The sequence below is a fragment of the Saccopteryx bilineata genome, chromosome 3 (genome assembly GCF_036850765.1).
Source record: "Saccopteryx bilineata isolate mSacBil1 chromosome 3, mSacBil1_pri_phased_curated, whole genome shotgun sequence".
Classification (NCBI taxonomy): Eukaryota; Metazoa; Chordata; class Mammalia; order Chiroptera; family Emballonuridae; genus Saccopteryx; species Saccopteryx bilineata.
The window spans coordinates 88,362,286-88,384,898 of record NC_089492.1 but is presented as its reverse complement, the minus strand read 5'-3'; the positions used below and the strand labels follow the sequence as shown (position 1 = coordinate 88,384,898).

Below are 22,613 nucleotides of genomic sequence, written 5' to 3'. Positions count from 1 at the left end.
CCAAGCTATCTTTAGCACCCGAGGCTGATGATCTCAGACCAAGCTATCCTCAGTATCTGGGGCCACACTCAAACCAACTGAGCCACTGGCTGTGGAAGAAGAGGGGGAGAAAAAGAGGGGAGAAGCAGACGGTCACTTTCCTGTGTGCCCTGATCTGACTGGGGATCAAACCCAGGATGTGCATATGGTGGACCAACACTCTATCCACTGAACCACCAGACAGGGCCCCAAATCATTTTCATTAGTGGTTTCCCACCTCAAGTAAATGAGTTTGCTTTTCTGTAGAAAATCCAATCTGACTAGATCTTCCACATTGCTTGCTATGGTACCTGCCTCAGTCACTTACATTAACCTAGCGATGTGATATATTGAATATTATTTGTAGTTGTCAGCATCTGAAGCAAAATCATCTCAGAGACATTAATATTGGTAAATTCAATATCTCCAAGTGTAAATAAGGTAGCATTAACTAAGCCAGAATGTCACCTGGCACCAACTGAAGCAAGATATAGCCACTCAAAGGTATGATGTATATATTCATAGCTATAACTAAGATAATTACTAGACAAAGATCAAGCAGGAAATAAGTAGCAGTATTGCACCAATGCAAGACAAAATATACTTTATTGTGACAGCAAATGCACATAGTGCTATAGGTAAGACATGCTACTCGGAATCTGCATATAACAAAGGCCAGTATGAAAATGAGTAGGAATGAATATTGTTTCTTAATGTTTGAATATTTAGTCCATGGTGAAGGAAAGACAAAATTTGTGTCCACTTATCTCAAATGCAGTATTATACACCTACTTATCAGATCCCTATGCCTCTAACCAAGAGCCCAAAGGCAACTAAGAGAAACCTAGTCTTAACTGTACTCAGAAGTTACTTCTTAGATTGACAGATTTTGCTGAGGCAAATTTTCTCTCTAGACAAAAACTTAGAAATTGAGCACTCAAACATTCATTCAAATTAATCAATTTTAATGTCATTTTTTCCACAGAAACAAATATTAGACTATCTAAGAAAGTTTGGATAAAGAAACATTTACATTTTAATACTTCATAATGCTATAAATTTGGGGCTAAAATAACACCCTGAGTCAAATTTGATCCCTTTCCACTTGAAGGGACCAAGTACAATCTCAATTTCAATAACTGAATTTCTTAGGGAAGAGCTGAGAAAATAATGCTAACGAGAGCTAGTCCTTTGTTGAAACTATTAGGCTCTACAAACTTGTCAAAATCAAAGCAAAACTGAGGATAGGCTGAAATGCTTTGCAAAGCAGTATTTTTAGATAGACTGCTTCATTTCCCCCTTCTTTTAGAATAGATGCAGATGAAATGCTTTCTGCATGAATGCACAATGACATTCTGTTCAGCTGTTTTCTAAATACAATACTGTGGATTTAAACAGTATAATTTAAACAAAGTAGCATCTTACAAACAGTCAATTTAGTGTAAGAGATGAAAAGAAATAGTACTAAGAAAATTACTTATCAAATACTCTGCTCTTTTTAAAGGTGTTTTTTAAAAGCAACACAGGACCAAAAACATTCAACTATTACTTTATTTATATTACTATGCTTAAGTTACACGGAAAGGACAACCAAGCAGTTCTGCCCCATTTCAGGAAAAGTTTCCAATCAACACCAATTACATGGTGACGAATAACCAGGAATGGTGACATCTTTGAGTCAAGACTGACAAGGAAGAATGGGCTCTGGTGCTACAGTTCATCTCCAACAAGAATATGGCACAACGGCCAGCACAAGCCATACTAACACTGAACCTTTAGCGCTGGTCACAAATTCGGATCTCTTCTCTGAAGCTAGCAAATCAAATGAAATAACTGGGTCTAAAAAAAAAGGTTTAAAATGAAGCCCAAATAAATTTAAAAACCATGCTCTTGACCTATTTCCCTTTCAAAATTTACATAAAACACACTTTTCCACACTAATAGCCCAGATTTTTTCCCCACATAGCCCACCATGTAGCTGCAGATAGATTATTCTGCCTCGAGATGTAAGAGTAGGGAAAAAAGTAACATCATCTGCATAATATTCTCTCTATACACTGTTGTTGGATGGAAAATACAAAATTAAAAAAAGAAAGAAAGAAAGAAAGGTTCCATCTCAGATTCTCATAACCTCTTGTTCCGCAGTTCATGAATCCGACTCTGATGCTAAGGTGACAGTGTATGTAAGTAGGTTTTTGTTTTCAGTGAAGGAGACCTGGGAAAAGATGAAGTTATCTCTTTTTCTTCAAGAGTTATCAGATGGTACATGCTCCTCAAAGCCCTCACTCTCCCGAACTAGAGCGCGTTCCAGGATCACACGGCCTTCCTTATAACGCTGGCTGTCTTCAGTGGCAAACTCATAGATCCATCCCAGTTTGCTATTGCAGTTTTTACAGCTCACGTCCCGAACCATGTGGCGGCCAGTGAGCATGACCCGGTCTTGAACTTCACTGTACTGCAGATTAACTACCTAAAAAACAAGTGAAAACAAAATTGCAAAGGCGAGTCAATTATTTGCCAAAAGGTACAAACAATGGTTGGTGCAGTAATAGCAAATTCAGAAAAGCAAACAGCAGTTATGTTTCTGGGTTGTAGTGAAGAGTCCTTGACTTGGAGACAAAGTGTAAGGCTGGGTTCAATTTTTATTATTCTCCATTTGATGATGAGTGCAAACCAATGTAAAAGAACTAGTACACAACAGGTATTCCATTAAAAAGTTTGCCAAATTTGTTTCTGAAAATACAGTTTATAAACAACCAGACTGGGGAGAAACCTATTATAGACCATATATTGCAATACATTGTTTTCAAGTGGGTTCAAAGAAATTCTAAAGAATTTCCACTGATTCTGAATACCCAACAATCCTCTATACTTTACTTTTCTGTAAAGGTCAGATAGTAAATATTTTTGGCTTTGAGGTCAATATGGTCTTTGTTGTAACTATTTAGCCTACTGTTGTAGCACAAAAACAGCCATAGATAATACATAAATGAATGAGCATGGCTGTGCATCATTAAATTTTATTTTTTAAAAATGTCTGACCTGTGGTGGCACAGTGGATAAAGCAGCAACCTGGAACACTGAGGTCACCAGTTCAAAACCCTGGGCTTGCCCAGTGAAAGCACATAGGGGAAGCAACTATGAGTTGATGCTTCCTGCTCCTCCCTGCCCCCTGCCTGCCTTTCTCTCTCTCTCCTCTAACTAAAATGAATAAATAAAATCTTTTAAAAAACAAAACAAAACAAAAAACAAGCCCTGGCTGGTTACTCAGTTGGTTGGGGCGTCACCCCGGTAAAACAAACAAAAACAAAAAGAGGAAGCTGGCCTGTCATAGTGTGCCAAATCCTGCCCTACACCTATCAATTCTCTGAGAGAAAAACTTGTTTCTAAATTGAACTGGGGAAGTTGAGCTGACCTGTGCACTAGTTCTGTTCCTTAGCCTAAAAGACTTGGAAATTCAACTTCGCTAGTATACATTAGACTCCAGAAGGCAGAAATTACATCAACCAATCACAAAGCAAGCCAGAAATTAAAGAAGCAGGTAGACTAGACATTTATTTGTAAATCAGGACATACTCTTCCTGTTGGCAAACCTATGTAATAAACTAAATCATAATCAGAGGGATAATTGGTGACCATAAATTAGAGCAAGGCCAGTTGGTTAGACGATCCTTTTTCATTTGCATTGTCAAGCTCTGAGAGCTTAATGCAGCTATTTCCTTATAAAGATAAACCAGTGACATGGGTATGGGGATGTCTCAGCCCTTCCATAGTGTGTGAAGTCACTACAGTACTAGATCCTGAAGTCACTACTAAATCCTTAACACTGAATGTTTTTTGAATAGAGACCACTCTTCTAATTATAATCGTGTTTCAACTTCCAATATTAAAAACTAGTAATGCCTTCCTGAGATCCACTCAAAGACAAATTAGTGGGCAATTATTTCTATAGTTTGCAGCTCTCATTCTGAGTCTTCCTAGTATCTCCAAGCTCTATGTAGTATTCTGGACTAATTCCAAATGTATCCACCACTCAACCCACTTAGGAAATGAAACTGATTTTCCCACAAACCTTGTTAAAAAGAAATGCTCTGCCAGTGGCGCCTGTGAACCGAGTGGAGATGAGTTCTGAGCGGTTGGTCAGAATTGTATCACAGTTTGCACAAGAAAACAGACGGGTGCCACCAATATGATCAAGGAAAATTCTGCCCATTTTTATAGCTGAGGTTCTAATGACCTAGGAGCAAATGGAAAAGGACAATAAATGCATTGTGATTAAAAAAAATTGTTAGTCTCTACTTGGTGGGGGTCATAGAGAACCATTTATGTATGTGATCTCTGCTTTGGAGTATTCAATATGTGAAATAGCTGACGCTGAATGAAAGGATCCAAAGGTCATGCACTGAACAAATAAACAGGCATACACCAGCTAAGATAGTTTAGAAGCAGTGAGCCAATGAATGAAACATGCTTAGGCAGGAAAAAGAATGGTATTACCTCTCTTTTGGTTGGTATGAAAAAAATAGGTAGAATATGGAATATCAGAAACTGATACAAAGCACAGGTAGAGAGGTGAGAAGAAAGGTTTAGCTTAAGTGTTAAGTATATATTGAGTATGCATAATTTAAGAAAAGAGTTGTGGGACATGAGTGGGATGATCAGGTAAGACTAGAAAAAGGGCAATCAGAGAATGAGTGGGTTTCTGGTCAGCACGTGTAGCTATAGCCATTCAGGGGTGATGGCACTAACACTGTAGTAAGTTTGAGTCTGTGGAGCACTGTACTAGGTGATTTCAAAATCATAACTCTGTGAGGTTAACACCCCCACGTCATAGATTATCCAAAGATATTAATAGGTCCAAGTTTATACAACTTTCAAGTACAGAAAAATCGTAACTGGAATGCAACTGACCCAACTCAAAGCCAAACTTCTTTCATTACCCTATATTGCCTCCTCTTAAGAAGAGGACACAGAAGATGGTCTAGGCTTGACAGAAGGCTAGAAAAACAAGTACAGAGAAGGGAGAGGTGAGCCATTATTATATAACTTACAGTCAATAAATCATACTGATTCAATAGGTCACAGAAATGAAGAAACTGGAGGTAAGCTCTGAATCCAACTTAGATATAGATATAGTCAAGAATACACTATAAGCTTTCATTAAAAAGAGAATTTATTCCTGGGTATAGTTATCAGCTCCTGTGTTTTAAATATTTAATACTACATGTCTTTAAATGGCATGCAGGGCTGATATAGCTGCCATTATGAAAACGAAATATAGATTCCACCTTTATAATTAGAATCCACCGTCATCTTAAATTTGGGGAAATTCCATTACATTTTTTTAAAGTTCTATTCCTCTTACCTCTTGTGAACTGCCATTAGGCAGTCCTAATGTCTTCAGAACTGTCGTTATCACAAAGGTCATTACGATTCCCGTTACACATTATAATATAAAAGTTTAATAAGGAATGAAAAACAAATGGTGACTATAATTACAATTTATAGCTGGCAAAAGGAAAACCAGTCCACAAACAATGTCAATGAATAAACCCCGGGTAAAAACGCCAAGACCTAAGAAATGACATGTAGCTTTTCGATTACCTTTCTGCAAAAGGACAATAGCTAAGACTCACTGCCTATTTTTTCGGCTCTTAAGATGATAACATTACTTCTTCCATATTCTTAAGAACACAGTACTGTTCCACAAAGGGCAGAGGTTGCAAATTTGAGGCTCACAGGCTGAATTCACTTAGTGGTACAGGGATATAGCAGTGAACAAAACAGACCAATAACCCTTTCTCACAAAATATAAGTGGCCAGGTTTTGCCCACAGTTTTTTATTCTTAATAAAAAGCAGTTGAGTTGCCACTTAAAATTTGAGAGTTCACTAAAGGACCTGTATTTTGAGTCCCCCCCTCAAACAATGGGGAGATCCAGCAACACAGGAATGTATTCATGTTGGGTAACAACTGACTTGAGTTGAGGTGGCTTTAACTTTCCCCACAAGGTCATTTCATTGCTCACTCTCCACTCTGCATCGTCTAATTACCTTTGACTTTTCAGTTTAAGACTTTTTTGTGTGTGTTTTTCAGAAGTGAGAAGCGGGGAGGGTGGCAGACAGACTCCCACATGCGCACCTGACTGGGATCCACCTGGCATGCCCACCAGGGGGCGATGCTCTGCCCATCTGGGGCATTGCCTCGTTGCAACTGGAGCCATTCCAGTGCCTGAGGCAGAGGCCATGGAGCCATCCTCAACTCCAGGGCCAACTTTTGCTCCAATGGAGCCTTGGCTGTGGGAGGAGAAGAGAGATAGAAAGGAGAGAGGGGAGGGTGGAGAAGCAGATGGGTGCTTTCTCCTGTGTGCTCTGGCTGGGAATCGAACCCAGACTTCCACACACAGGGTTGACACTCTACCACTGAGCCAACCAACCAGGGCCCAGTTTAAGACTCTTGATGTAAATAAAGTGTTGGGCGACTCTGTGAGCAGTTGATTTTAGTCATGTTTCTTAATATTGGTCCTTTAGAGTGATTTAGCCTCCAGTGTGGGTTTCTGGGACTTGTGACTTTTTCCTTCAAACTTAAATAGTATTTATATTGTAGTTAATTTCAACCATAATGTAGGACTAACTAGATGTTTTTTAATTTACAATGGCAGATATAATGCTGTGGAAAATGTACTGGATTTCAAAATGAACTTTTCCTATGCTTCTACCAACATTCTATCTTTGGTTCAAAATTACAATATAGCGCGACCTATATTTGCTACTAGATACAGGCAAGCTCTTTAGTCCTCACTGGGGTAGGTAGATTTAACATGATTTCATCCCCCTGCTTCAAATCCAGTCTATCTTTTACTCTGTTACCCAAGTATTTTTACTGGGTTCAATGATATGATTCATTACCAAGACCAAAAATATCAGTGCGGAATCACCCTTCCTAGTTGTGGCTGCCATTTACAGAGTCCTATATACATATATAAAATGTAGTTTTTATTTTATTTATTGAATAAGACTATAAAATGTTTTCTTTATAAGAAAACTGTTCTTAAAGAGAGAAGCTAGAATGGCCATGGAACCTAGCAAAAGGAAGCAAAACAACACTTGCTGTCAAAGTTATTGAGAAGTACGAAAACCTCTGTAGGGTCTTTTGCTTCCAGGTGTTAAGTTAGCTTTGCAGGGCTATTTTCAAAACCTCCTACTGATTGACATTAGCTATGCTCTCAGGAGGCTGACATCAACCAGAAAGCCACTTTACTATGATTAGGCCTAGTGATTATTTAGTGTCTATACTGTATGTACATTGCCCTTAGTATTTTACATACTTAATCTTACAAATTCTAAAGTGGGTATTTATTACCCCACCTTTGTAGAGAAATAAAGATTGTATGACTTTCTGAAACTGGTATCTGAACTACATCTTGCTCCAGTTCTTTGCATTCCTGCCTCCATGCTGATCCTGTATTCCTTATCTTGGTGGCAATTCCAATCACACTCTCCTAAACTAGAAACCCTGGCAATTTCTTAAAAGAAACTGCAAAAGCAACAATATCTTCCAAATCACTTTTGGAGGTCTTTCCTCTCTCTCCCTCCTGAATGTCAATTCAAACTCTCATCACTTTTATATAAAATTCTTGGGTCAGGGAGTGTGTACTACATTATTAAATGCACCATACAATCATAGGTGCCACTTACTTTTGTGCTAAAGTAGATAGTGCTACAAAAATATGGGCAGAGACGTGTTTAAGACACTCCTAGGAGCGCATACAGAACACGAACTTTGAAACGTTTTCTTGACTGGATAATATGAGTATAGCTGATTTGTACAAAATAAAAAAAAGCCAAAAAAAGTTTTGTTTTGTATTTTTCTGAAGTGAGAAGCAGGGAGGCAGAGAGACAGACTCCCGCATGCACCCAACCAAGATCCACCAGCCTAGCCCACCAGGGGGCGATGCTCTGCCCATCTGGGGCATTGCTCCATTGCAACTGGAGCCATTCTAACACCTGAGGTGGAGGCCATGGAGCCATCCTCAGCACCCGGGCCAACTTTGCTCCAATAGAGCCTTGGTTGTGGAAGGGGAAGAGAGAGACAGAAAGGAGAGGGGGAGGGGTGGAGAAGCAGATGGGCGCTTCTCCTGTGTACCCTGACTGGGAATCAAACCCGGGATGTCCACACACCAGGCCGACGCTCTACCACCAAGCCAACCGGCCAGGGCTGCCAAAAAAAGTTTTTAAAGGAATAACAAGCAAATTGTAAAAATGAGCCACTGTACATGTAAAATCGAATGTTTTTTAGTAAATTTATGAAGCTGTGCCACCATCATCACAAACCAGCTTTAGAATCATTTCCATCATCTCTCCCAATTTCCAACAAACTCTCGGAAGTCAATCCCTCCTCCCACCGAGTCAAACATAACCATTTATCTACTTCTGATTTTTTAAAATTAAAAATATATCCCAAATATGCTAATCACCTTGCTTGAATTTAGAAGAGTTCCAAATCTCTTCAGCCATGTATTTCTAAAACATCTTAAGAGTGCCCTGCTTTCACAGATGACTAAAGTTCCGTCTTGATTCTATGGGCCACCTAACTCTATCCCTACATAATAAAATACACTTTGGTATGTATCAGTGAAGTTCAAGTTTATAATCAAATGCCAAACTCGTCACAGTTAAAGCTTTAACACGTTTTCTTCCTTTTCAACTTTCAAGCAAAAACCAGTAATTTAATAATCTGAATTTTTATAAGTACCATTCCCAGATAATTTTATAAATATGGCCTCTTTGGTACTGCCGTTTCTTAGGTCCGGGTTATTAAAATCCTTAAAAGGTTGAAATAAGAGAAGTACAAAACTTGGTTATTTAGCTGGGAGCCTATTATCAGTTTATTTAAAATTACTGGGAACAGTGAGGGGTCAGGTTGAAAATACAAATGAAATTCATAGATGATATGTAGATATTTTAGTAATTTCCAACTTCCTCCACCTTCAACAAACAGCATATTTAGCAACCTAGAACTTTTAATTTCTATTTTAATAAAAGACTCTGGGAAGCAATCACAGTTTAGGACCTCTATCCTTTTACAAAATTTTTTTAAATTTATTTAAAGGATTTACAGAGAGAGAGAGAGAGAGAGTATAGTATGTATGTGTGTTTAAAGGCAAAGTGTCCATTTCTTAAGGGAGAGGAAGGGAGATAGACAGACTCCCACATGTGCACCGACTAGGATCCACCCAGCAAACCCTGCCTGGGTCCAATGCTTGAATCAGCCGAGCCATCCTCAGTGCCTGGGGCAGATGCTCAAACCAATCAAGCCACTGGCTGTAAGAGGGGAAGAGAGAGAGAAGGGGGAGATGGAGGAGATGAGAAGCAGATGGTTGTTTCTCATGTGTACTCTGACTGGAGATTAAACCTGGCATGTCTGCACCTTGGGCAGATGCTCCACCCACTGAGCCAACCGGCCAGGGCCAGGAATGTATTATTTTAATTAGACATTACAGACTACATAAATTCCTAGTTTGAATCCAAACAATTTCTAAAAAAGACTATTTTTTTTTAATAAATTGAGTTAATTTTTTAGAGTATGTTTAGGTTCACAGGAAAATAAGGTAGATTTCTCAAATATTCCCTGCCCCCACACATGCATAGCCTCCCTCATTATCAACATCCCTCACCACCGTCGTCCCATCTGTTACAGTTAATGAACCTACAATGACACATAGTCATCCAAACTCCCTAATTCACATTAGGGTTCACTCTCAGTGTACATACCATGGGTTAGGACAAATGTATGACACATACCCATCATTATGGCATCACAGTATTCTCACTGGCTTAAAAATCCCTTGTGCTCTGCCTATTCATCTTTCCCATCAACCCGATTTTTTTTTACCGTTTCCATAATTTCACCTTTTCCAGAATGTCATGTAGTTGGAATCACAGACATCCAGTATGTAGCTTTTTAAAATTGGCTTCTCTCATTTAGTAACAATTTGTTCAAGGTTCCTCTATGCCTTTTGATGTAGTTTATTTACATATCTACCTACTGAAGGACATTGTGGTTGCTTTCAAGTTTTGGCAATTGTAAGTAAAGCTGAAAAGATGATTAAATTATGGATAAGACATCCATGTCCAGGTTTTTGGGTGGACATGTTTTCAATTCCTTTGGGTAAATACCAAGGAGTGCAATTGCTGGATCATATACTTTGTTAGAAACCACGATACTGTCTATCAGTAATCAATTAGAATTCCAGTTGTTCTCCATCTTCATGAGCATTTGGTATTGTCAGTGTTCTGGATTTTGACCATTCCAACTGGTGTGTAGTGGCATCTCACTGTTGTTTTAATTCTTATTTCTCTGATGACATATGAGGTGAAGCATCTTATCACATGCTGTTTGTCATATGCATACCTTCTTTGGTGAGGTGTCTGTTAAGGTCTTTGGCCCCCTTTTTAACCCTTTGAGTAGTATAAACCTTCATGTACATCCTCATAGCTCCTGACCATCCACAGTAAAAAAAATTTTATTCTAAAAATGTGTAAGGCAACATTAAAAAGAGGCAAATGTATGTTGTTCTTGTCTCCATAAATTGGGTATCAAACAAACATGATTTTGAGTTAATAAAACTGGAACTAATTTTATTTTTTGAAAAATAACTCACTTCTGGGAGTCAGCGAGCATGAAAAAAGCTCACTACTCAAAGGGTTAAGTGGGTTATTTTCTCATTGTTGAGTTTTGGCAAATTTTTATGTTTTGAATAATAGTCCTTTATCAGATACATCTCTTGCAAATATATTCTCCCAGTCTGTGGCCTGGTTTTCTCATTCTCTTGACATTGTCTTTCATAGAGCAGAAGTTTTAAATTTTAATACAGTACAGCTTATCAATTATTTATTTCATGGATGATGCTATTGTGTTGTCTTTAAAGTCACTGCCATACTCATGATCATATAGGTTTTATCTTTTAGGAGTTTTAGAGTTTTGTATTTTTCATAGTCCTGTTATCTATTTTGAATTAATTTTTGCAAATGTGGTGTAAGGTCTGTGTCTAGGTTCAATTTTTTGCATATGGATGTATAGATATTCCACACCATTCAGCACAAAGACTATCTTTGCTCCAGTGTAATGCCTTGATTCACTGTCAAACATCAGTTGACTAGATGATATTTACGTGTGTGTTTCTGGGCTCTCAATTCTGTTTCATTAATCTATTCTGTCTATTCTTTTGCCAATACCATTATTATCTTAATCACTGTCACTTTATAGCAAGTCTAGAAATTGGGTAATGTCAGTCTTCCAGCTTCTTTTTCTGTGTTGGCTACTCTGGGTCTTTTACCTCTCTAAGAAACTTTAAGTTCAGTTTATTGATATTCACAAGGTAGCCTGCTGGGATTTTGATTGGCACTGTACTGAATCTACAGATCAAGGTAGGAAAAACTGACATCTTGACAACACTGAGTCTTCCTATCCATGAACATGAAATCTCTCTCCATTTAGTTAGTTCTTGATTTCATTCATTAGCATTAACAGTTTTATATTTTTACTCATAATAGCACACAGTTTGTTATATATGTATACAAAAATATTTGGGAGGGATGCTAATATAAATGGTATTGTTTTTAATTGCAAATTCCAATTGTCCATTGCTGGTGTTAATGCATGTAAACAAATGAAATGTTATGGTATCTTATTCTTTAGTTTGTCTCATTGCTAGATATTTTCCTTAAAAGCAGGGGTCAGCAAACTAAGGGCTGTGGGCAAAATTCAGCTCACCACCTATTTTTCTATTGTCCATGAGCTAATAATATACTTTTAAATGGATAGGGGGGAATAAATCAAAAGAATATTTTGTGACACATAATTACATGAAATTCAATTTCCAGTGTCATAAATAAAATTTTATAGGAACATACCCACGCACACTTATTTATAATTAGCTGTTCTCTCAGTACAATGGCACAGTTTGGTTAATTACAACTGAAACTTCATGGTTGCAAAGATTATATTCACTATACATCCACTGAAAGCGTACCAACCCCTGCCTAAAAATCTTTTCGGGTAGTAAAAGCACCTTTCATTTAGAAAGCAGACAGTCTAAAAATAAACTTGGGTGGCATTCAGATTTAAGGATCAACAGAAGTATTCGAGAAGGTCAATTTAATCCTGCTCCCTTTTCTTTATGGTTTTTACTAGCTAAAATCTTTAACTCTCTTGTAATCAGTTCAGCAAGTTGAAGATCAACTATAAAAAGATTATAAAAAATAGATAATATATATCCAGCTTCTGCTTTCTTCTCTCCTCACCCCCAGGATTTAAACAATATAGCTCAAATACTTGAATTTAGGAATTAGATTGCCCAAGTTCAAATCCCAGCTCTGTCCTTTAAAACTTGTGTAAACTTTGGGTAAGGTGTCCTTCCCTTCCTAATCTGTAAAATGGAAATAGTAGTATCCATCCCTGACTTGTAAGAACTGGACATAATACATTCTTAGAACAGTGCCTGGCATACAGTAAATGCTTTATTAATCTTTATTTAGGTTAATCTAGTAAAACAGAATACCTTCTTTAACATTCACCACCCCAACTTCCCTCTCCTATGAGAGATGAAGAAAACAAGGCTCAGAAAGTACATGAAACAAACAACAATCAACTGGCTTTACCACCTGTCAATTACTACAAAGCTAGGTGACCAGATGACAGAAATTACAAGCAGGAGGAAAGTCACAAACCCTCTAAAGCACCTCAAATTCTTAGTGTCGCAGTTCTAGGTCTTAAAATATGTACTTGTCCTACCTGTAATTAATAATCTAGTTCACGTAGCCTGGCTGCTGGCTCAGTGGCCCGTGTGGGGATGTCCCAGGTTCCATTCCTGGTCAGGGCACAAAGGATAAGAGTTCATCTGCATCTCCATCCCTCCCCCCCACCCTGTCAGTCTGTCTGTCTCTCTCCATCCCTTTTTCTCTCTTCTCCTCCCCTCCTTGCAGCCAAGGCTCAATTAGAGCGAGTTGGCCAAGGGCGCTGAGGAGAGTTCCTTGACCTCTGCCTCAGACGCTACAAAAATGGCTCCAGTTGCAACAGAGCAAGGATCCTGAATGGGCAGAGCATCGCCCCCTAGTGGGCTTGCTGGGTGGATCTCAGTCCGGGAGTATGCGGGAGTCTGTCTCTGCCTCCTCTTGCCTCACTTAAAAAAAAATAGGCCCTGGCCGGTTGGCTCAGTGATAGGTAGAGCGTCGGCCTGGCATGCAGGAGTCCCAGGTTCGATTCCCAGCCAGGGCACACAGGAGAAGTGCCCATCTGCTTCTTCACCTCTCCCCCTCTCCTTCCTCTCTGTCTCTCTCTTCCCCTCCCACAGCCAAGGCTCCATTGGAGCAAAGTTGGTCCGGGCGCTGGGGATGGCTTCTTGGCCTCTGCCCCAGGCGCTAGAGTGGCTCTGGTTGCAACAGAGTAACACCCCAGATGGGCAGAGCATCGCCCCCTGGTGGGCATGGCGGGTGGATCCAGGTCCAGCACATGCGGGAGTCTGTCTGACTGCCTCCCTGTTTCCAGCTTCAGAAAAATACAAAATAAATAAATAAATAAATAAAATCCAGTTCACATTCATCACTGGCAAGTACAATACCCTGAAAGAGGCAGCACATTTACCAGCCCTAAAAATACCTGGGAGAATAGTAGGTATTGATTTGCATTTCTAAGGACCTTCTGATGGGAAAATACCTACTTCATAGAGACTTTTCCTTTGTAATAGAACAACTGAGCATTTCCACAGACCACAGAAAACACATACTACCAGAACTGAGAGGGGCTTTTCCACTGCAACAGAAGGTGGTGGTGGACAGAAGCAGGGTACAAGCCTCTTCTGCAAGGAACTAACTGCAGAAACCTAGTAAAGAAAGGGTTTTAAAGTAATCTGTCATTCAGGGGAGGTTGTTTTGCAAACAGTTCTGCTGAAATGGAAACATGCGCAAGCATGCTTGTATTTCTGGTTTTCAGTCTCTGCTCTTTCCAAAACAAAGAAAGGAACAAAACCCAAAGAACTTTTAACAGTGCTGGGTTGATTACTATAATTGATTTTAATGTTATGGTAACCTCATTAACTATTTTTATACTGATTTATGACTAAATTCTATAGAAAACCTACACAAGAAAATAAACGAGTTTTTTCCATAAAACTAGTTTTCCAATTTTTGTACAAAAAACTCATCAAGCCAAGCTTCTGGTTACACAAGAAAGCTGTGCTTTCTTCTGTAAATTCTTTTGCAATACCTGACCAGTTTCCTCTGCTAAGACAAATGTTATTCTGGTTGTGGAATCAGGTTTTCATTTGACAGTAATTTTATATTTTCTTGATCCTCAAATAATGCCTTTGTTGTTGTTAGATGTTTTCCAAGTTTACTGTATTTCTATAACACTTTTTGTTTAGTCATCACTAGAAAATAAGACTAGTCATGTAACTCAGTGAGTCATCTAAAACAATCCAAGTTGATAATCTCCCCAGCCTTTTGGCAAGACAAATTCAAGATCTCTTGTTTGCTGAGATGTAATACCATGGGTCAAAACAGTCTCAAACTGAATAACTGAAGTATAATTTAACTCTCTGGTGTCCTGATTCAGGTGTCAAGTAAATTCATGTCATAGCTAAGGTCAGTTCCTACATTACCTTTACTATGCAGGATTACCAGAGAAACTGATATCGACTTATATTGCCATTTAGTTATTTTAAAACTTAAAATATTCTGGGCACAAATACATTTAGGATTGTCTTCACAATTCATGACTATATTTAGGATGAGCTTCATGTATCATGGACTGGTTTTTTTTTTGGAGGCTGGTAGCTAAATTCTTCTTTTTGACTTAATTTTAATCTTATTTCTCTTCCCTTTTTACTGTTTCCAAATGTTATCCTCTCTTCTACCACTTAAGTAGAGCAAAGGAAAAGGCAGATAGGTCTAGGGATAAGTCCTTAATGATCCAACCAGATATTATTTTAGAAAAACACACATGGATTTTACTAATATTTTTAGAAAAGTTGTTAAAATCTAATTTACTTAGTTCCCTATGTATAGTTAAATAATATAATTGAACACATTTCATCACCCTCTCTATAGATAAGATGGTTGTTAGAGACAATAACTTTTTAAAAAGAAAGGAAAAGGGCCTGACCTGTGGTGGCGCAGTGGATAAAGCGTCGACCTGGAAATGCTGAGGTCGCCGGTTCGAAACCCTGGACTTGCCTGGTCAAGGCACATATGGGAGTTGATGCTTCCAGCTCCTCCCCCCCTTCTCTCTCTCTGTCTCTCCTCTCTCTCTCTCTCTCTCTCTCTCTCCCTCTCCGCTCTAAAATGAATAAATAAATAAATAAAAATTTTAAAAATAAAATCTCAGTCTTTAAAAAAAGAAAGGAAAAAAGAAAAAGTCAGTCAGTAAGTGGGCTTATAGGAGCCCACTGAGCTAGGTGAGGGCACCCTCTTAAAAGGTAGACATTAGTCCTTTCCAAAGAGCTATATTCCATCTGTGCTCCAGTGCACTCCCATAAAGATAATGGGATATGTGGAAAATATTTTGTGTGCCAAACTGCACAAGCTCCACCTTCTGTTTGTACATGCTCCAGGCCTGTTTTTGCTCCTAGCCCTGTGTCTGCCTGATAGCAATCCAAAGCCTCTTCATCTTCTAGGCCTAATCAATACCAATCCACTACATAACGTTTCCAAATTTACCGTCATCTCACCCCATTTTTTTCCCCCTCCCTCCTCTCCAAAACATTAATATTTAACTTTGCATTGTTATTCTCAATTTCAATTGTCTATGACTATTCACTAAACTGTAAGCTTTAAGACAAAGATTCGGGATTCTTTGTAATTTCCTTCATACCTAACACAGTACAAGTATGCAATAAACTTTTAGGAAAAGAATACACCAAGACACTTCACATCTGGCACAAATATGTACACTGGAAACACTTCATGCATTTTGGTTCATCTATATGAAAGCAGCTGCAACACCGCATATGTGGCTGTGCGAAATTAGCCAATATCCTATTACCACCAGTTACTTCAACAGCAAGTCTAATTTTCCAGAAACACAAGGTTAGTCTGAGGTTACTTCAGGTTTTCCATCTGTCAAGGAGACCTGGAATAAAAATCCTCAGATTACCAACAGGGTTCTGTAAACAGAAAAAGTTTAAAAATAAATGAGCTGTACACTTTCCAGACTCTCCTTTGAAGGAAGGATTAATAGGCGGTGTCAGGATTAAACAGCTCTCGGTAGTAGTTCAGTTTTCCAATTCCCACTGTTCACAATACTCATTGTCCTACCTATCTCCACAGGAGCGTAGAATAAAGGAGTTGCACGAGCACGCCTGCGCTCCCACCAGCCTGGGGAAGGACGCGGGCGTCCGCGCGACCCCGACGCCGGGTCCGCTCCGCCCGCAGCCACCCAGGCCAGGCCAGCGCGCAGCCCGCAGACCAGGCTGGCCCCAGCTGATTGCGGGCACGTGACAGCGCGGGCCAATGGGGAGGGGCTGGGGCGCGGTGCGGCCTCCGGAGGCACAACAAACACCGGCCGAGACAGCTGAGCCGCCGGCTGCGCGGCCCCGCGGCCTCGCGGCCACCCAACAATCGCACCACGCCCTCCGCCAGGCGAGCGGGGACTCCCTCCCTTGGTTCGGGTGTCAGCAGAGCAGGAGGAGGGCTGGGTGGCGAACGTTCATCCGGCAGGGCAGAAAACAAAAGCCCACACCGCCCGCCGCAAATGCCAGACAGCCGGGGATACAGACTGTTTAAGAGCCGGCCCCGACAGGGCGTAATCACCGCCCCACAACTCTAAGTCGAGTTCGCACTTCACTTGGGGGACAAGGCTGCAGCGATGCGACCAAAGCAGGAGGCCTCCTGCCTACCATCGCGGCGCGGAGCCTGGGGCGCGCCCCCGACACTGCGGCGGGGACGCGGCCCGTGGGGGCGGGGCAGCCGAGGGGGGTGGGGGTCGCAGGCCAAACTGTCCACAGAGGAGGCGCCGGAGGCCTCCGCCGCGATGTGCGGGGACTCCGAGGCGGCGCCGGGGGGGAGTGGCCAAACGGGACGGTGCGGACGACGAGCTGAGGGTCGCGGCTGTGGCGGTCGCGCCGGTCGTCCCGGCTGCGCCGCGGGGGCGGGCCGACGGCGGCTGCAGCTCCCGGGCCTCACAAAGAGGAAACAGCCCAGCTAGTCTGCCCGCAGCCCCCGCGGCCCCCGCCGCCCAGGCCCGCCCAAGGTGGTCGGAGCGGCTGCGCTGGGACCCCGAGGGTAGCGCGATGAGGAAGAACCACTTCCTTCCTGGGCCCCCGCCCCGGACCAGATTCCCGAGTGCTTCGAAGTCGCCGACCTAGGGGGCTTCCCAGCAGGCCCCGAGCCCAGCACCTGCCTGTGTTACTCACCCCGATCGGCTGTGAGCTCCGCGGCTGCCTGCGGCTTTTCCCGTCTCAGCTGGGATGAAGCCCCTCGGCCACCCTAGATTCTAGGTTTAGTCAGGCCCCGGCCTTGGCCCCGCCTCTCCCTGGTTGGGCCTCGACGTCAATCATCCACTATGGCCCCGCCCCTCGAAGCTTTGGTTCTCCCGGTTGGTCCAAAACGATCTTCATTTTGTAGGCTCCGCCCTCTCCCCAGCACCCAGCCCCTTCCGCTGGGCTCCGCCCCTTCTCTGGTTCACCCAACCCCCATCTCCAGCTCTCTGTTGCGTTGCTGCCCACCCCTCCCAGAAGTCGCAGACCCGGGACAAGCCCTTTGCAGTTAGCCCCGCCCCTAACCCAACACCTCGGACTTGTACAGCCAATCAAAGGATAACTCTGTTCCTCTCCTGAGGCGTCCAATGTGAAGAGACTTAGGATCCACCCCCTCCCAGCTGAGAGCATACAACAAGCGTCCACGTGAGTCAGCTTCTTAAAGGAGAAGGCTCAGTCTTTCTAATTGCTGCAGCTGTGAGACGTCGCGTGTCCTCAGCGTCACCAGGTGATGGTTATGGCCTAGCTTCCTGAGGCCCAGTGATGACGAGTGAAAACAACAGGCTAAGTAGTAGTTGACACGCACCGTGTAATTAATTCCTTTGAACTTGTTTACTTTTGCCACTTCTTATGGAGGGTCAAATTTTATTTCCAGACCCCAAACCCTTTGAGTCTGAGCATATAGGTTGAAGTCCTGAAGAATATCTACGGAACACACGATTTTTCAAGAGTGCCCAGCTTTATTTACAATTCACTGAGTTTTCTCTTGGTAGTGGGAACTGAGTATCAAAAAGAAGAGAGAAAATTCGCTCTCCTGCATGGAGAAATGATTCCTTAGGAGAGTCTGAAATTTGTTTATTAAAAGGGTAGCTATTCCCTGAACCCTAATCAATGCTTCAGATGTAAGGTTTTCCATTTCCATTCCATTAGAATTTTCCAAGTAGTTACATTAATGATCTTTGGCTGACTTTCAGGATAAAGCATAAATATTGATGATACATATTTCTCAGGTAAAAAAGACTAACATTTGAAATTAATCTGCAAGGTGTATAAAGCCATCAGTAGTGGGATAGAGGTTTTGAAGCAAATCCATAGCATTTGACTCCTCATCAACCCCAAATTCACCAGTATTTTCACTTGAACATCAAAGATAAAAGGAATAATTATCTTTTGATAGGTGAGGTTTCCGAGGGAAAAGGAAGTTTTAAATCTTTAAAGTATTTTTCTCCTCATTTTTTTATTTAGCTATAATTACAAGAGTAACACATGTTCATTGTAGGAAGCTTATTCAGACTCATTCTGAACAGAGACCTCTGTCCTCTGCTTACAGCTGCATATATATCCTTCTGTTCTTCCCAAACATGCATGAAAGCATATTGTACCTTTATTCTTCAACTTGATTTTTGCATTCAATATGTTATGGCCATCCTTCCACATTATATTTATATTTTCTGTACAAATTTACCTTTTTCTCCATTGCTTTCTATTGAAAAAAAATGGCTTCACCATTGTTGGGCGGAAAAATGTATCATGCACACTTTGTTAAAGATGGCGCTGCTCACGTGGAGGCCGTTGCCCAGGTGATATTAATGTGTGTCTCTGTGGGCTGTGGGCAGGCATAATCCTTGTAGCCTGGGGCTTGCTTTTGGGATTAAGCCTTTCCCACCCTTTTTGATGTGGGGTGGTACAATCCCATCATGCCCCAGATAAGTGACTTTGTATTAGAAACTTCCCTAGTTTGTATATTGGATTAAAGGTTATGAATCTACACTATAAAATAGGGGCAGAACAGGAGCTTGCTCTCTTGGTTCCTGAGATTAGCAGAGAGGAGAGAGCAGAGAAAGGCCACGTGGAGGAAGCCAGGAGAAGCAGCCAAGATGGCAGAGTGTTGAGTGAGAAGCCAGTTAGTGCAGAGTTTATGCAGAGAGAAGGAAGGAGATGGGGAACAGAGGTGAATAAATCTGGTGAGCTAGAAACCTTTGATTCTAGGAAACTCGGATAAGTCAGTAGCTTTGTGAGCACTGAATGTGAGTGGGTTTTGGAGCCCAGTGTGTGTTTTTACTTGCCCGCCGGGTGCAAGCTAGGATTAAAGAAGATGGCTCATCAGTTTTTGGCTCCGTTGTTTCTTTACCGACTGTCCGAATCCAATGTGAACCTGCATGGGCCAGGTGGCTGTGATAGTGGCCGTGGCCACTGGCTTTACAACCATCTTTTATTAAACGTTGTTTTTTTTTACTGGTAGACACACAGAGATCCCTTTGTCCTTTTGTTACCAAAAATATTGCTGTACTGAACATCCATGTTAATCAAGAAAATATTTTTCCAGAATTTCTATGTATAATCTTCTGTATATAATATAATGCCTATGTTGGGCAGATAAAATGTATTATGCTCACTTTGTTAAAGAGGCCATTGCCCAGGTGATATTAATGTGTGTTGAGAATTGTTGTAGCCTGAGGCTTGGTTTTGGGATTAAGCCTGTCCCACCCTTTTTGGTGTGAGGTGGTACAATCCTATCATGCCTCAGAGAAGTGACTTTGTATTAGAGACTTCCCTATTAGTATATTGGATTAAGGGGTTGGACTTCTACACTATAAAATGGAGGCAGAACGGGACTTGGCGCTTGGTTCCTGACACTAGTATTAGAAGAGAGAGCAGAGGAGAGCAGAGAAAGGCCACGTGGAGGAGGCCAGGAGAAGCAGCCAAGATGGTGGAGTGCTGAGTGAGATGCCAGTTTGTGTAGAGTTTGTATCTGGGATAAGGAAGGAGATGGGGAACTGAGGAGAATAAGGCTGGTGAGCTAGAAACCTTTGATTCTAGGAAACTCGGATAAGTCAGTGGCTTTGTGAGCACTGAGTGTGACTGGGTTTTGGAGCCCAGTGTGTATTTTTACTTGCCCGCCCGGTGCAAGGTAGGATTAAAGGCTATGGCCCACCAGTTTTTGGCTCCATGGTTTCTTTACCGACTGTCCGAATCCAATGCGAACCTGCATGGGCCAGGCGGCTGCTGTGATGGTAGCCCTGGCCGCGGCTTCTGGCTTTACAGCCTAAATCCACAGAAATGAGTTTTTCTCAGTGAACACTTGAAGTACCAAGTAAAATAATGTGGAATACTTATTTAACAAATGCATATAAAGTGTTTACTTTTACTGTCTTCAGTGCTTTAAAATTATTAACTCATTTAATTTTATAACAACGTCGGTACTGTTATTCCCATTTTACATATGAGTAAACTGAGACACCGTGATTAACTTGTCCAAAGTCACACAGTAGAGTTATTGAACACATTTGTACACTTGGAAGAGAATAATAAAAATCATATTTTAGAAAGATTGAATTAGATGATGGTGATGTGCACAATTAGAATCCAAATATGAGGTAAGGAGGTATTGGGCAGATAAAATATATTGTGCTCACTTTGTTAAAGATGGTGCTGCCCACATGGAGGCCGTCGCCCAGGTGATATTAATGTGTGTTGGGGGCGGGCTGTGGGCAGGCAGGATCCTTGTAGCCTGGGGCTTGGTTTTAGGACTAAACCTTTCCCACCCTTTTTGATGTGGGTACAGTCCCATCATGCCCCAGATAAGTGACTTTGTATTATAGACTTCCCTATTTTGTATATTGGATTAAAGGTTATGAATCTACACTATAAAATGGGGGCAGAACGGGAGTTTACTCTCTTGGTTCCTGAGATTATCATTAGAGGAGAGCAGAGAGAGGCCACGTGGAGGAGGCCAGGAGAAGCAGCCAAGATGGCAGAGTGTTGAGTGAGGGGCCAGTCTGTGCAGAGTTTGTTCAGGGAGAAGGAAGGAGATGGGGAACAGAGGTGAATAAGTCTGGTGAGCTAGAAACCTTTGATTCTAGGAAACTCGGATAAGTCAGTAGCTTTGTGAGCACTGAATGTGAGTGGGTTTTGGAGCCCAGTGTGTGTTTTACTTGCCCGCCAGGTGCAAGCTAGGATTAAAGAAGATGGCCCATCAGTTCTTGGCTCCATTGTTTCTTTACCGACTGTCCGAATCCAATGCGAACCTGCATGGGCCAGGCGGCTGTGATAGTGGCCGTGGCTTCTGGCTTTACACTATCCTAGATGACTGGCAGGTAATGATCTCCCATTGTTAGATTTGTGTGGTTGGGAAGATTGATTTAGGGTGAGATGATGGGTATGAACTAAAGGTGGCATGCCCATTCCAAATAACGAATATAGAGTTGAAGGTAACATAACAAACAGAACAATGAAAAAGAAAGGGTGAGAAATTTGAAAAATATCTTGGGCTTTTGGTTAAAGTTGTGTTACATCTATTTAATTTGGAATAAATTGGCACTTTATAATACACTTCCCCATCAACAAAATAGTTCCATTTATTCAAGTGTTCTTTTATGTCTTTCATTAAAATTTCATGGTACAGCTGCCTTTATGTTTTTCATATATCTTCTTAGGATTAAATTAGGTAATATAGATTTTCTGGGAATATTATGGGTTGAATTGTGTGTCCCCTCCATTCCAATTCAGATGTTTTTGGGTTTTTTTTAATTTTGAAGAGTCTTATTGAAGGAGGAAATTTGTTAAATATGTCAGCTGCATATGGCTGACATGTGGCATAGCAGGCCCAAATTGTGCACACTGAGTATATTTCAGAGGCTGGTGATATACCCTTTGACTACATACAGGTGTGGGGGGGGCATGACAGCATGACATAATCAATAACAAGATTAACATTTGTCTAGGGGATTTACAGAAAACATTAAAACTTTCAAGGTAATAGAATCAAAGACATTCACAAATTCTTTCAGTATCTATCTCTCTTCCTATGCCTAGAAGTATACGTTAATGTTAGGATTCCAGGAAGGGAAGGAAAGCTAAGATCGGTGTAGGGTGGTACATTAATTTTCCCTCTTACTGAAAGTGAAAGGAAGTTCTTCAGATAACCTTAGTCCTTTCAGAGAACTTAAAACCAAATGACCCTAGTTGTCCTTGTAAGTCAGGAGACTTCTATATTCTCCCTCCTCCATTTTCCAAAGAAAGGACAGGAAAGCCTGACATTTTCTCCCAGAATATTAATATTAATTTGCAGCTTTTTGGTACCTTACAACATTCTCCACTGGTTTTATATCCTAAGTCAAATT

The 22,613-nt window shown here is 41.2% G+C and overlaps 1 protein-coding gene across 3 annotated transcripts; it reads right to left on the bottom strand.

Moving 5' to 3' along the window:
• Positions 1–605: 605 nt before the first annotated feature.
• Positions 606–17,571, bottom strand: YPEL5 (yippee like 5). 3 transcript variants are annotated; one of them, XM_066266821.1, is made up of 3 exons: positions 17,428–17,571; positions 4,091–4,255; positions 606–2,488 (listed from the first exon to the last, which is right to left on the bottom strand). In XM_066266821.1, the coding sequence occupies exons 2-3, from the start codon at positions 4,229–4,231 to the stop codon at positions 2,264–2,266; spliced, it is 366 nt and encodes a 121-aa protein (XP_066122918.1). In that variant the 5' UTR covers positions 4,232–4,255; positions 17,428–17,571; the 3' UTR covers positions 606–2,263. The 3 variants fall into 3 exon arrangements, with proteins under 3 accessions (XP_066122918.1, XP_066122920.1, XP_066122921.1); XM_066266823.1 differs by lacking the exon at positions 17,428–17,571 and adding an exon at positions 16,331–16,748; XM_066266824.1 differs by lacking the exon at positions 17,428–17,571 and adding an exon at positions 16,059–16,145.
• Between the last annotated feature and the right edge of the window lie 5,042 nt (positions 17,572–22,613).

What these genes read in the sequence shown, in the direction of transcription:
- YPEL5 (XM_066266821.1), bottom strand. Translation starts at nt 4,231, where the DNA reads ATGGGCAGAATTTTCCTTGATCATATTGGTGGCACCCGTCTGTTTTCT. An exon ending in GAGCATTTCTTTTTAACAAG is followed by an intron (nt 2,489 to 4,090) that starts GTTTGTGGGAAA and finishes CTTGTTTTTTAG; the next exon opens with GTAGTTAATCTGCAGTACAG.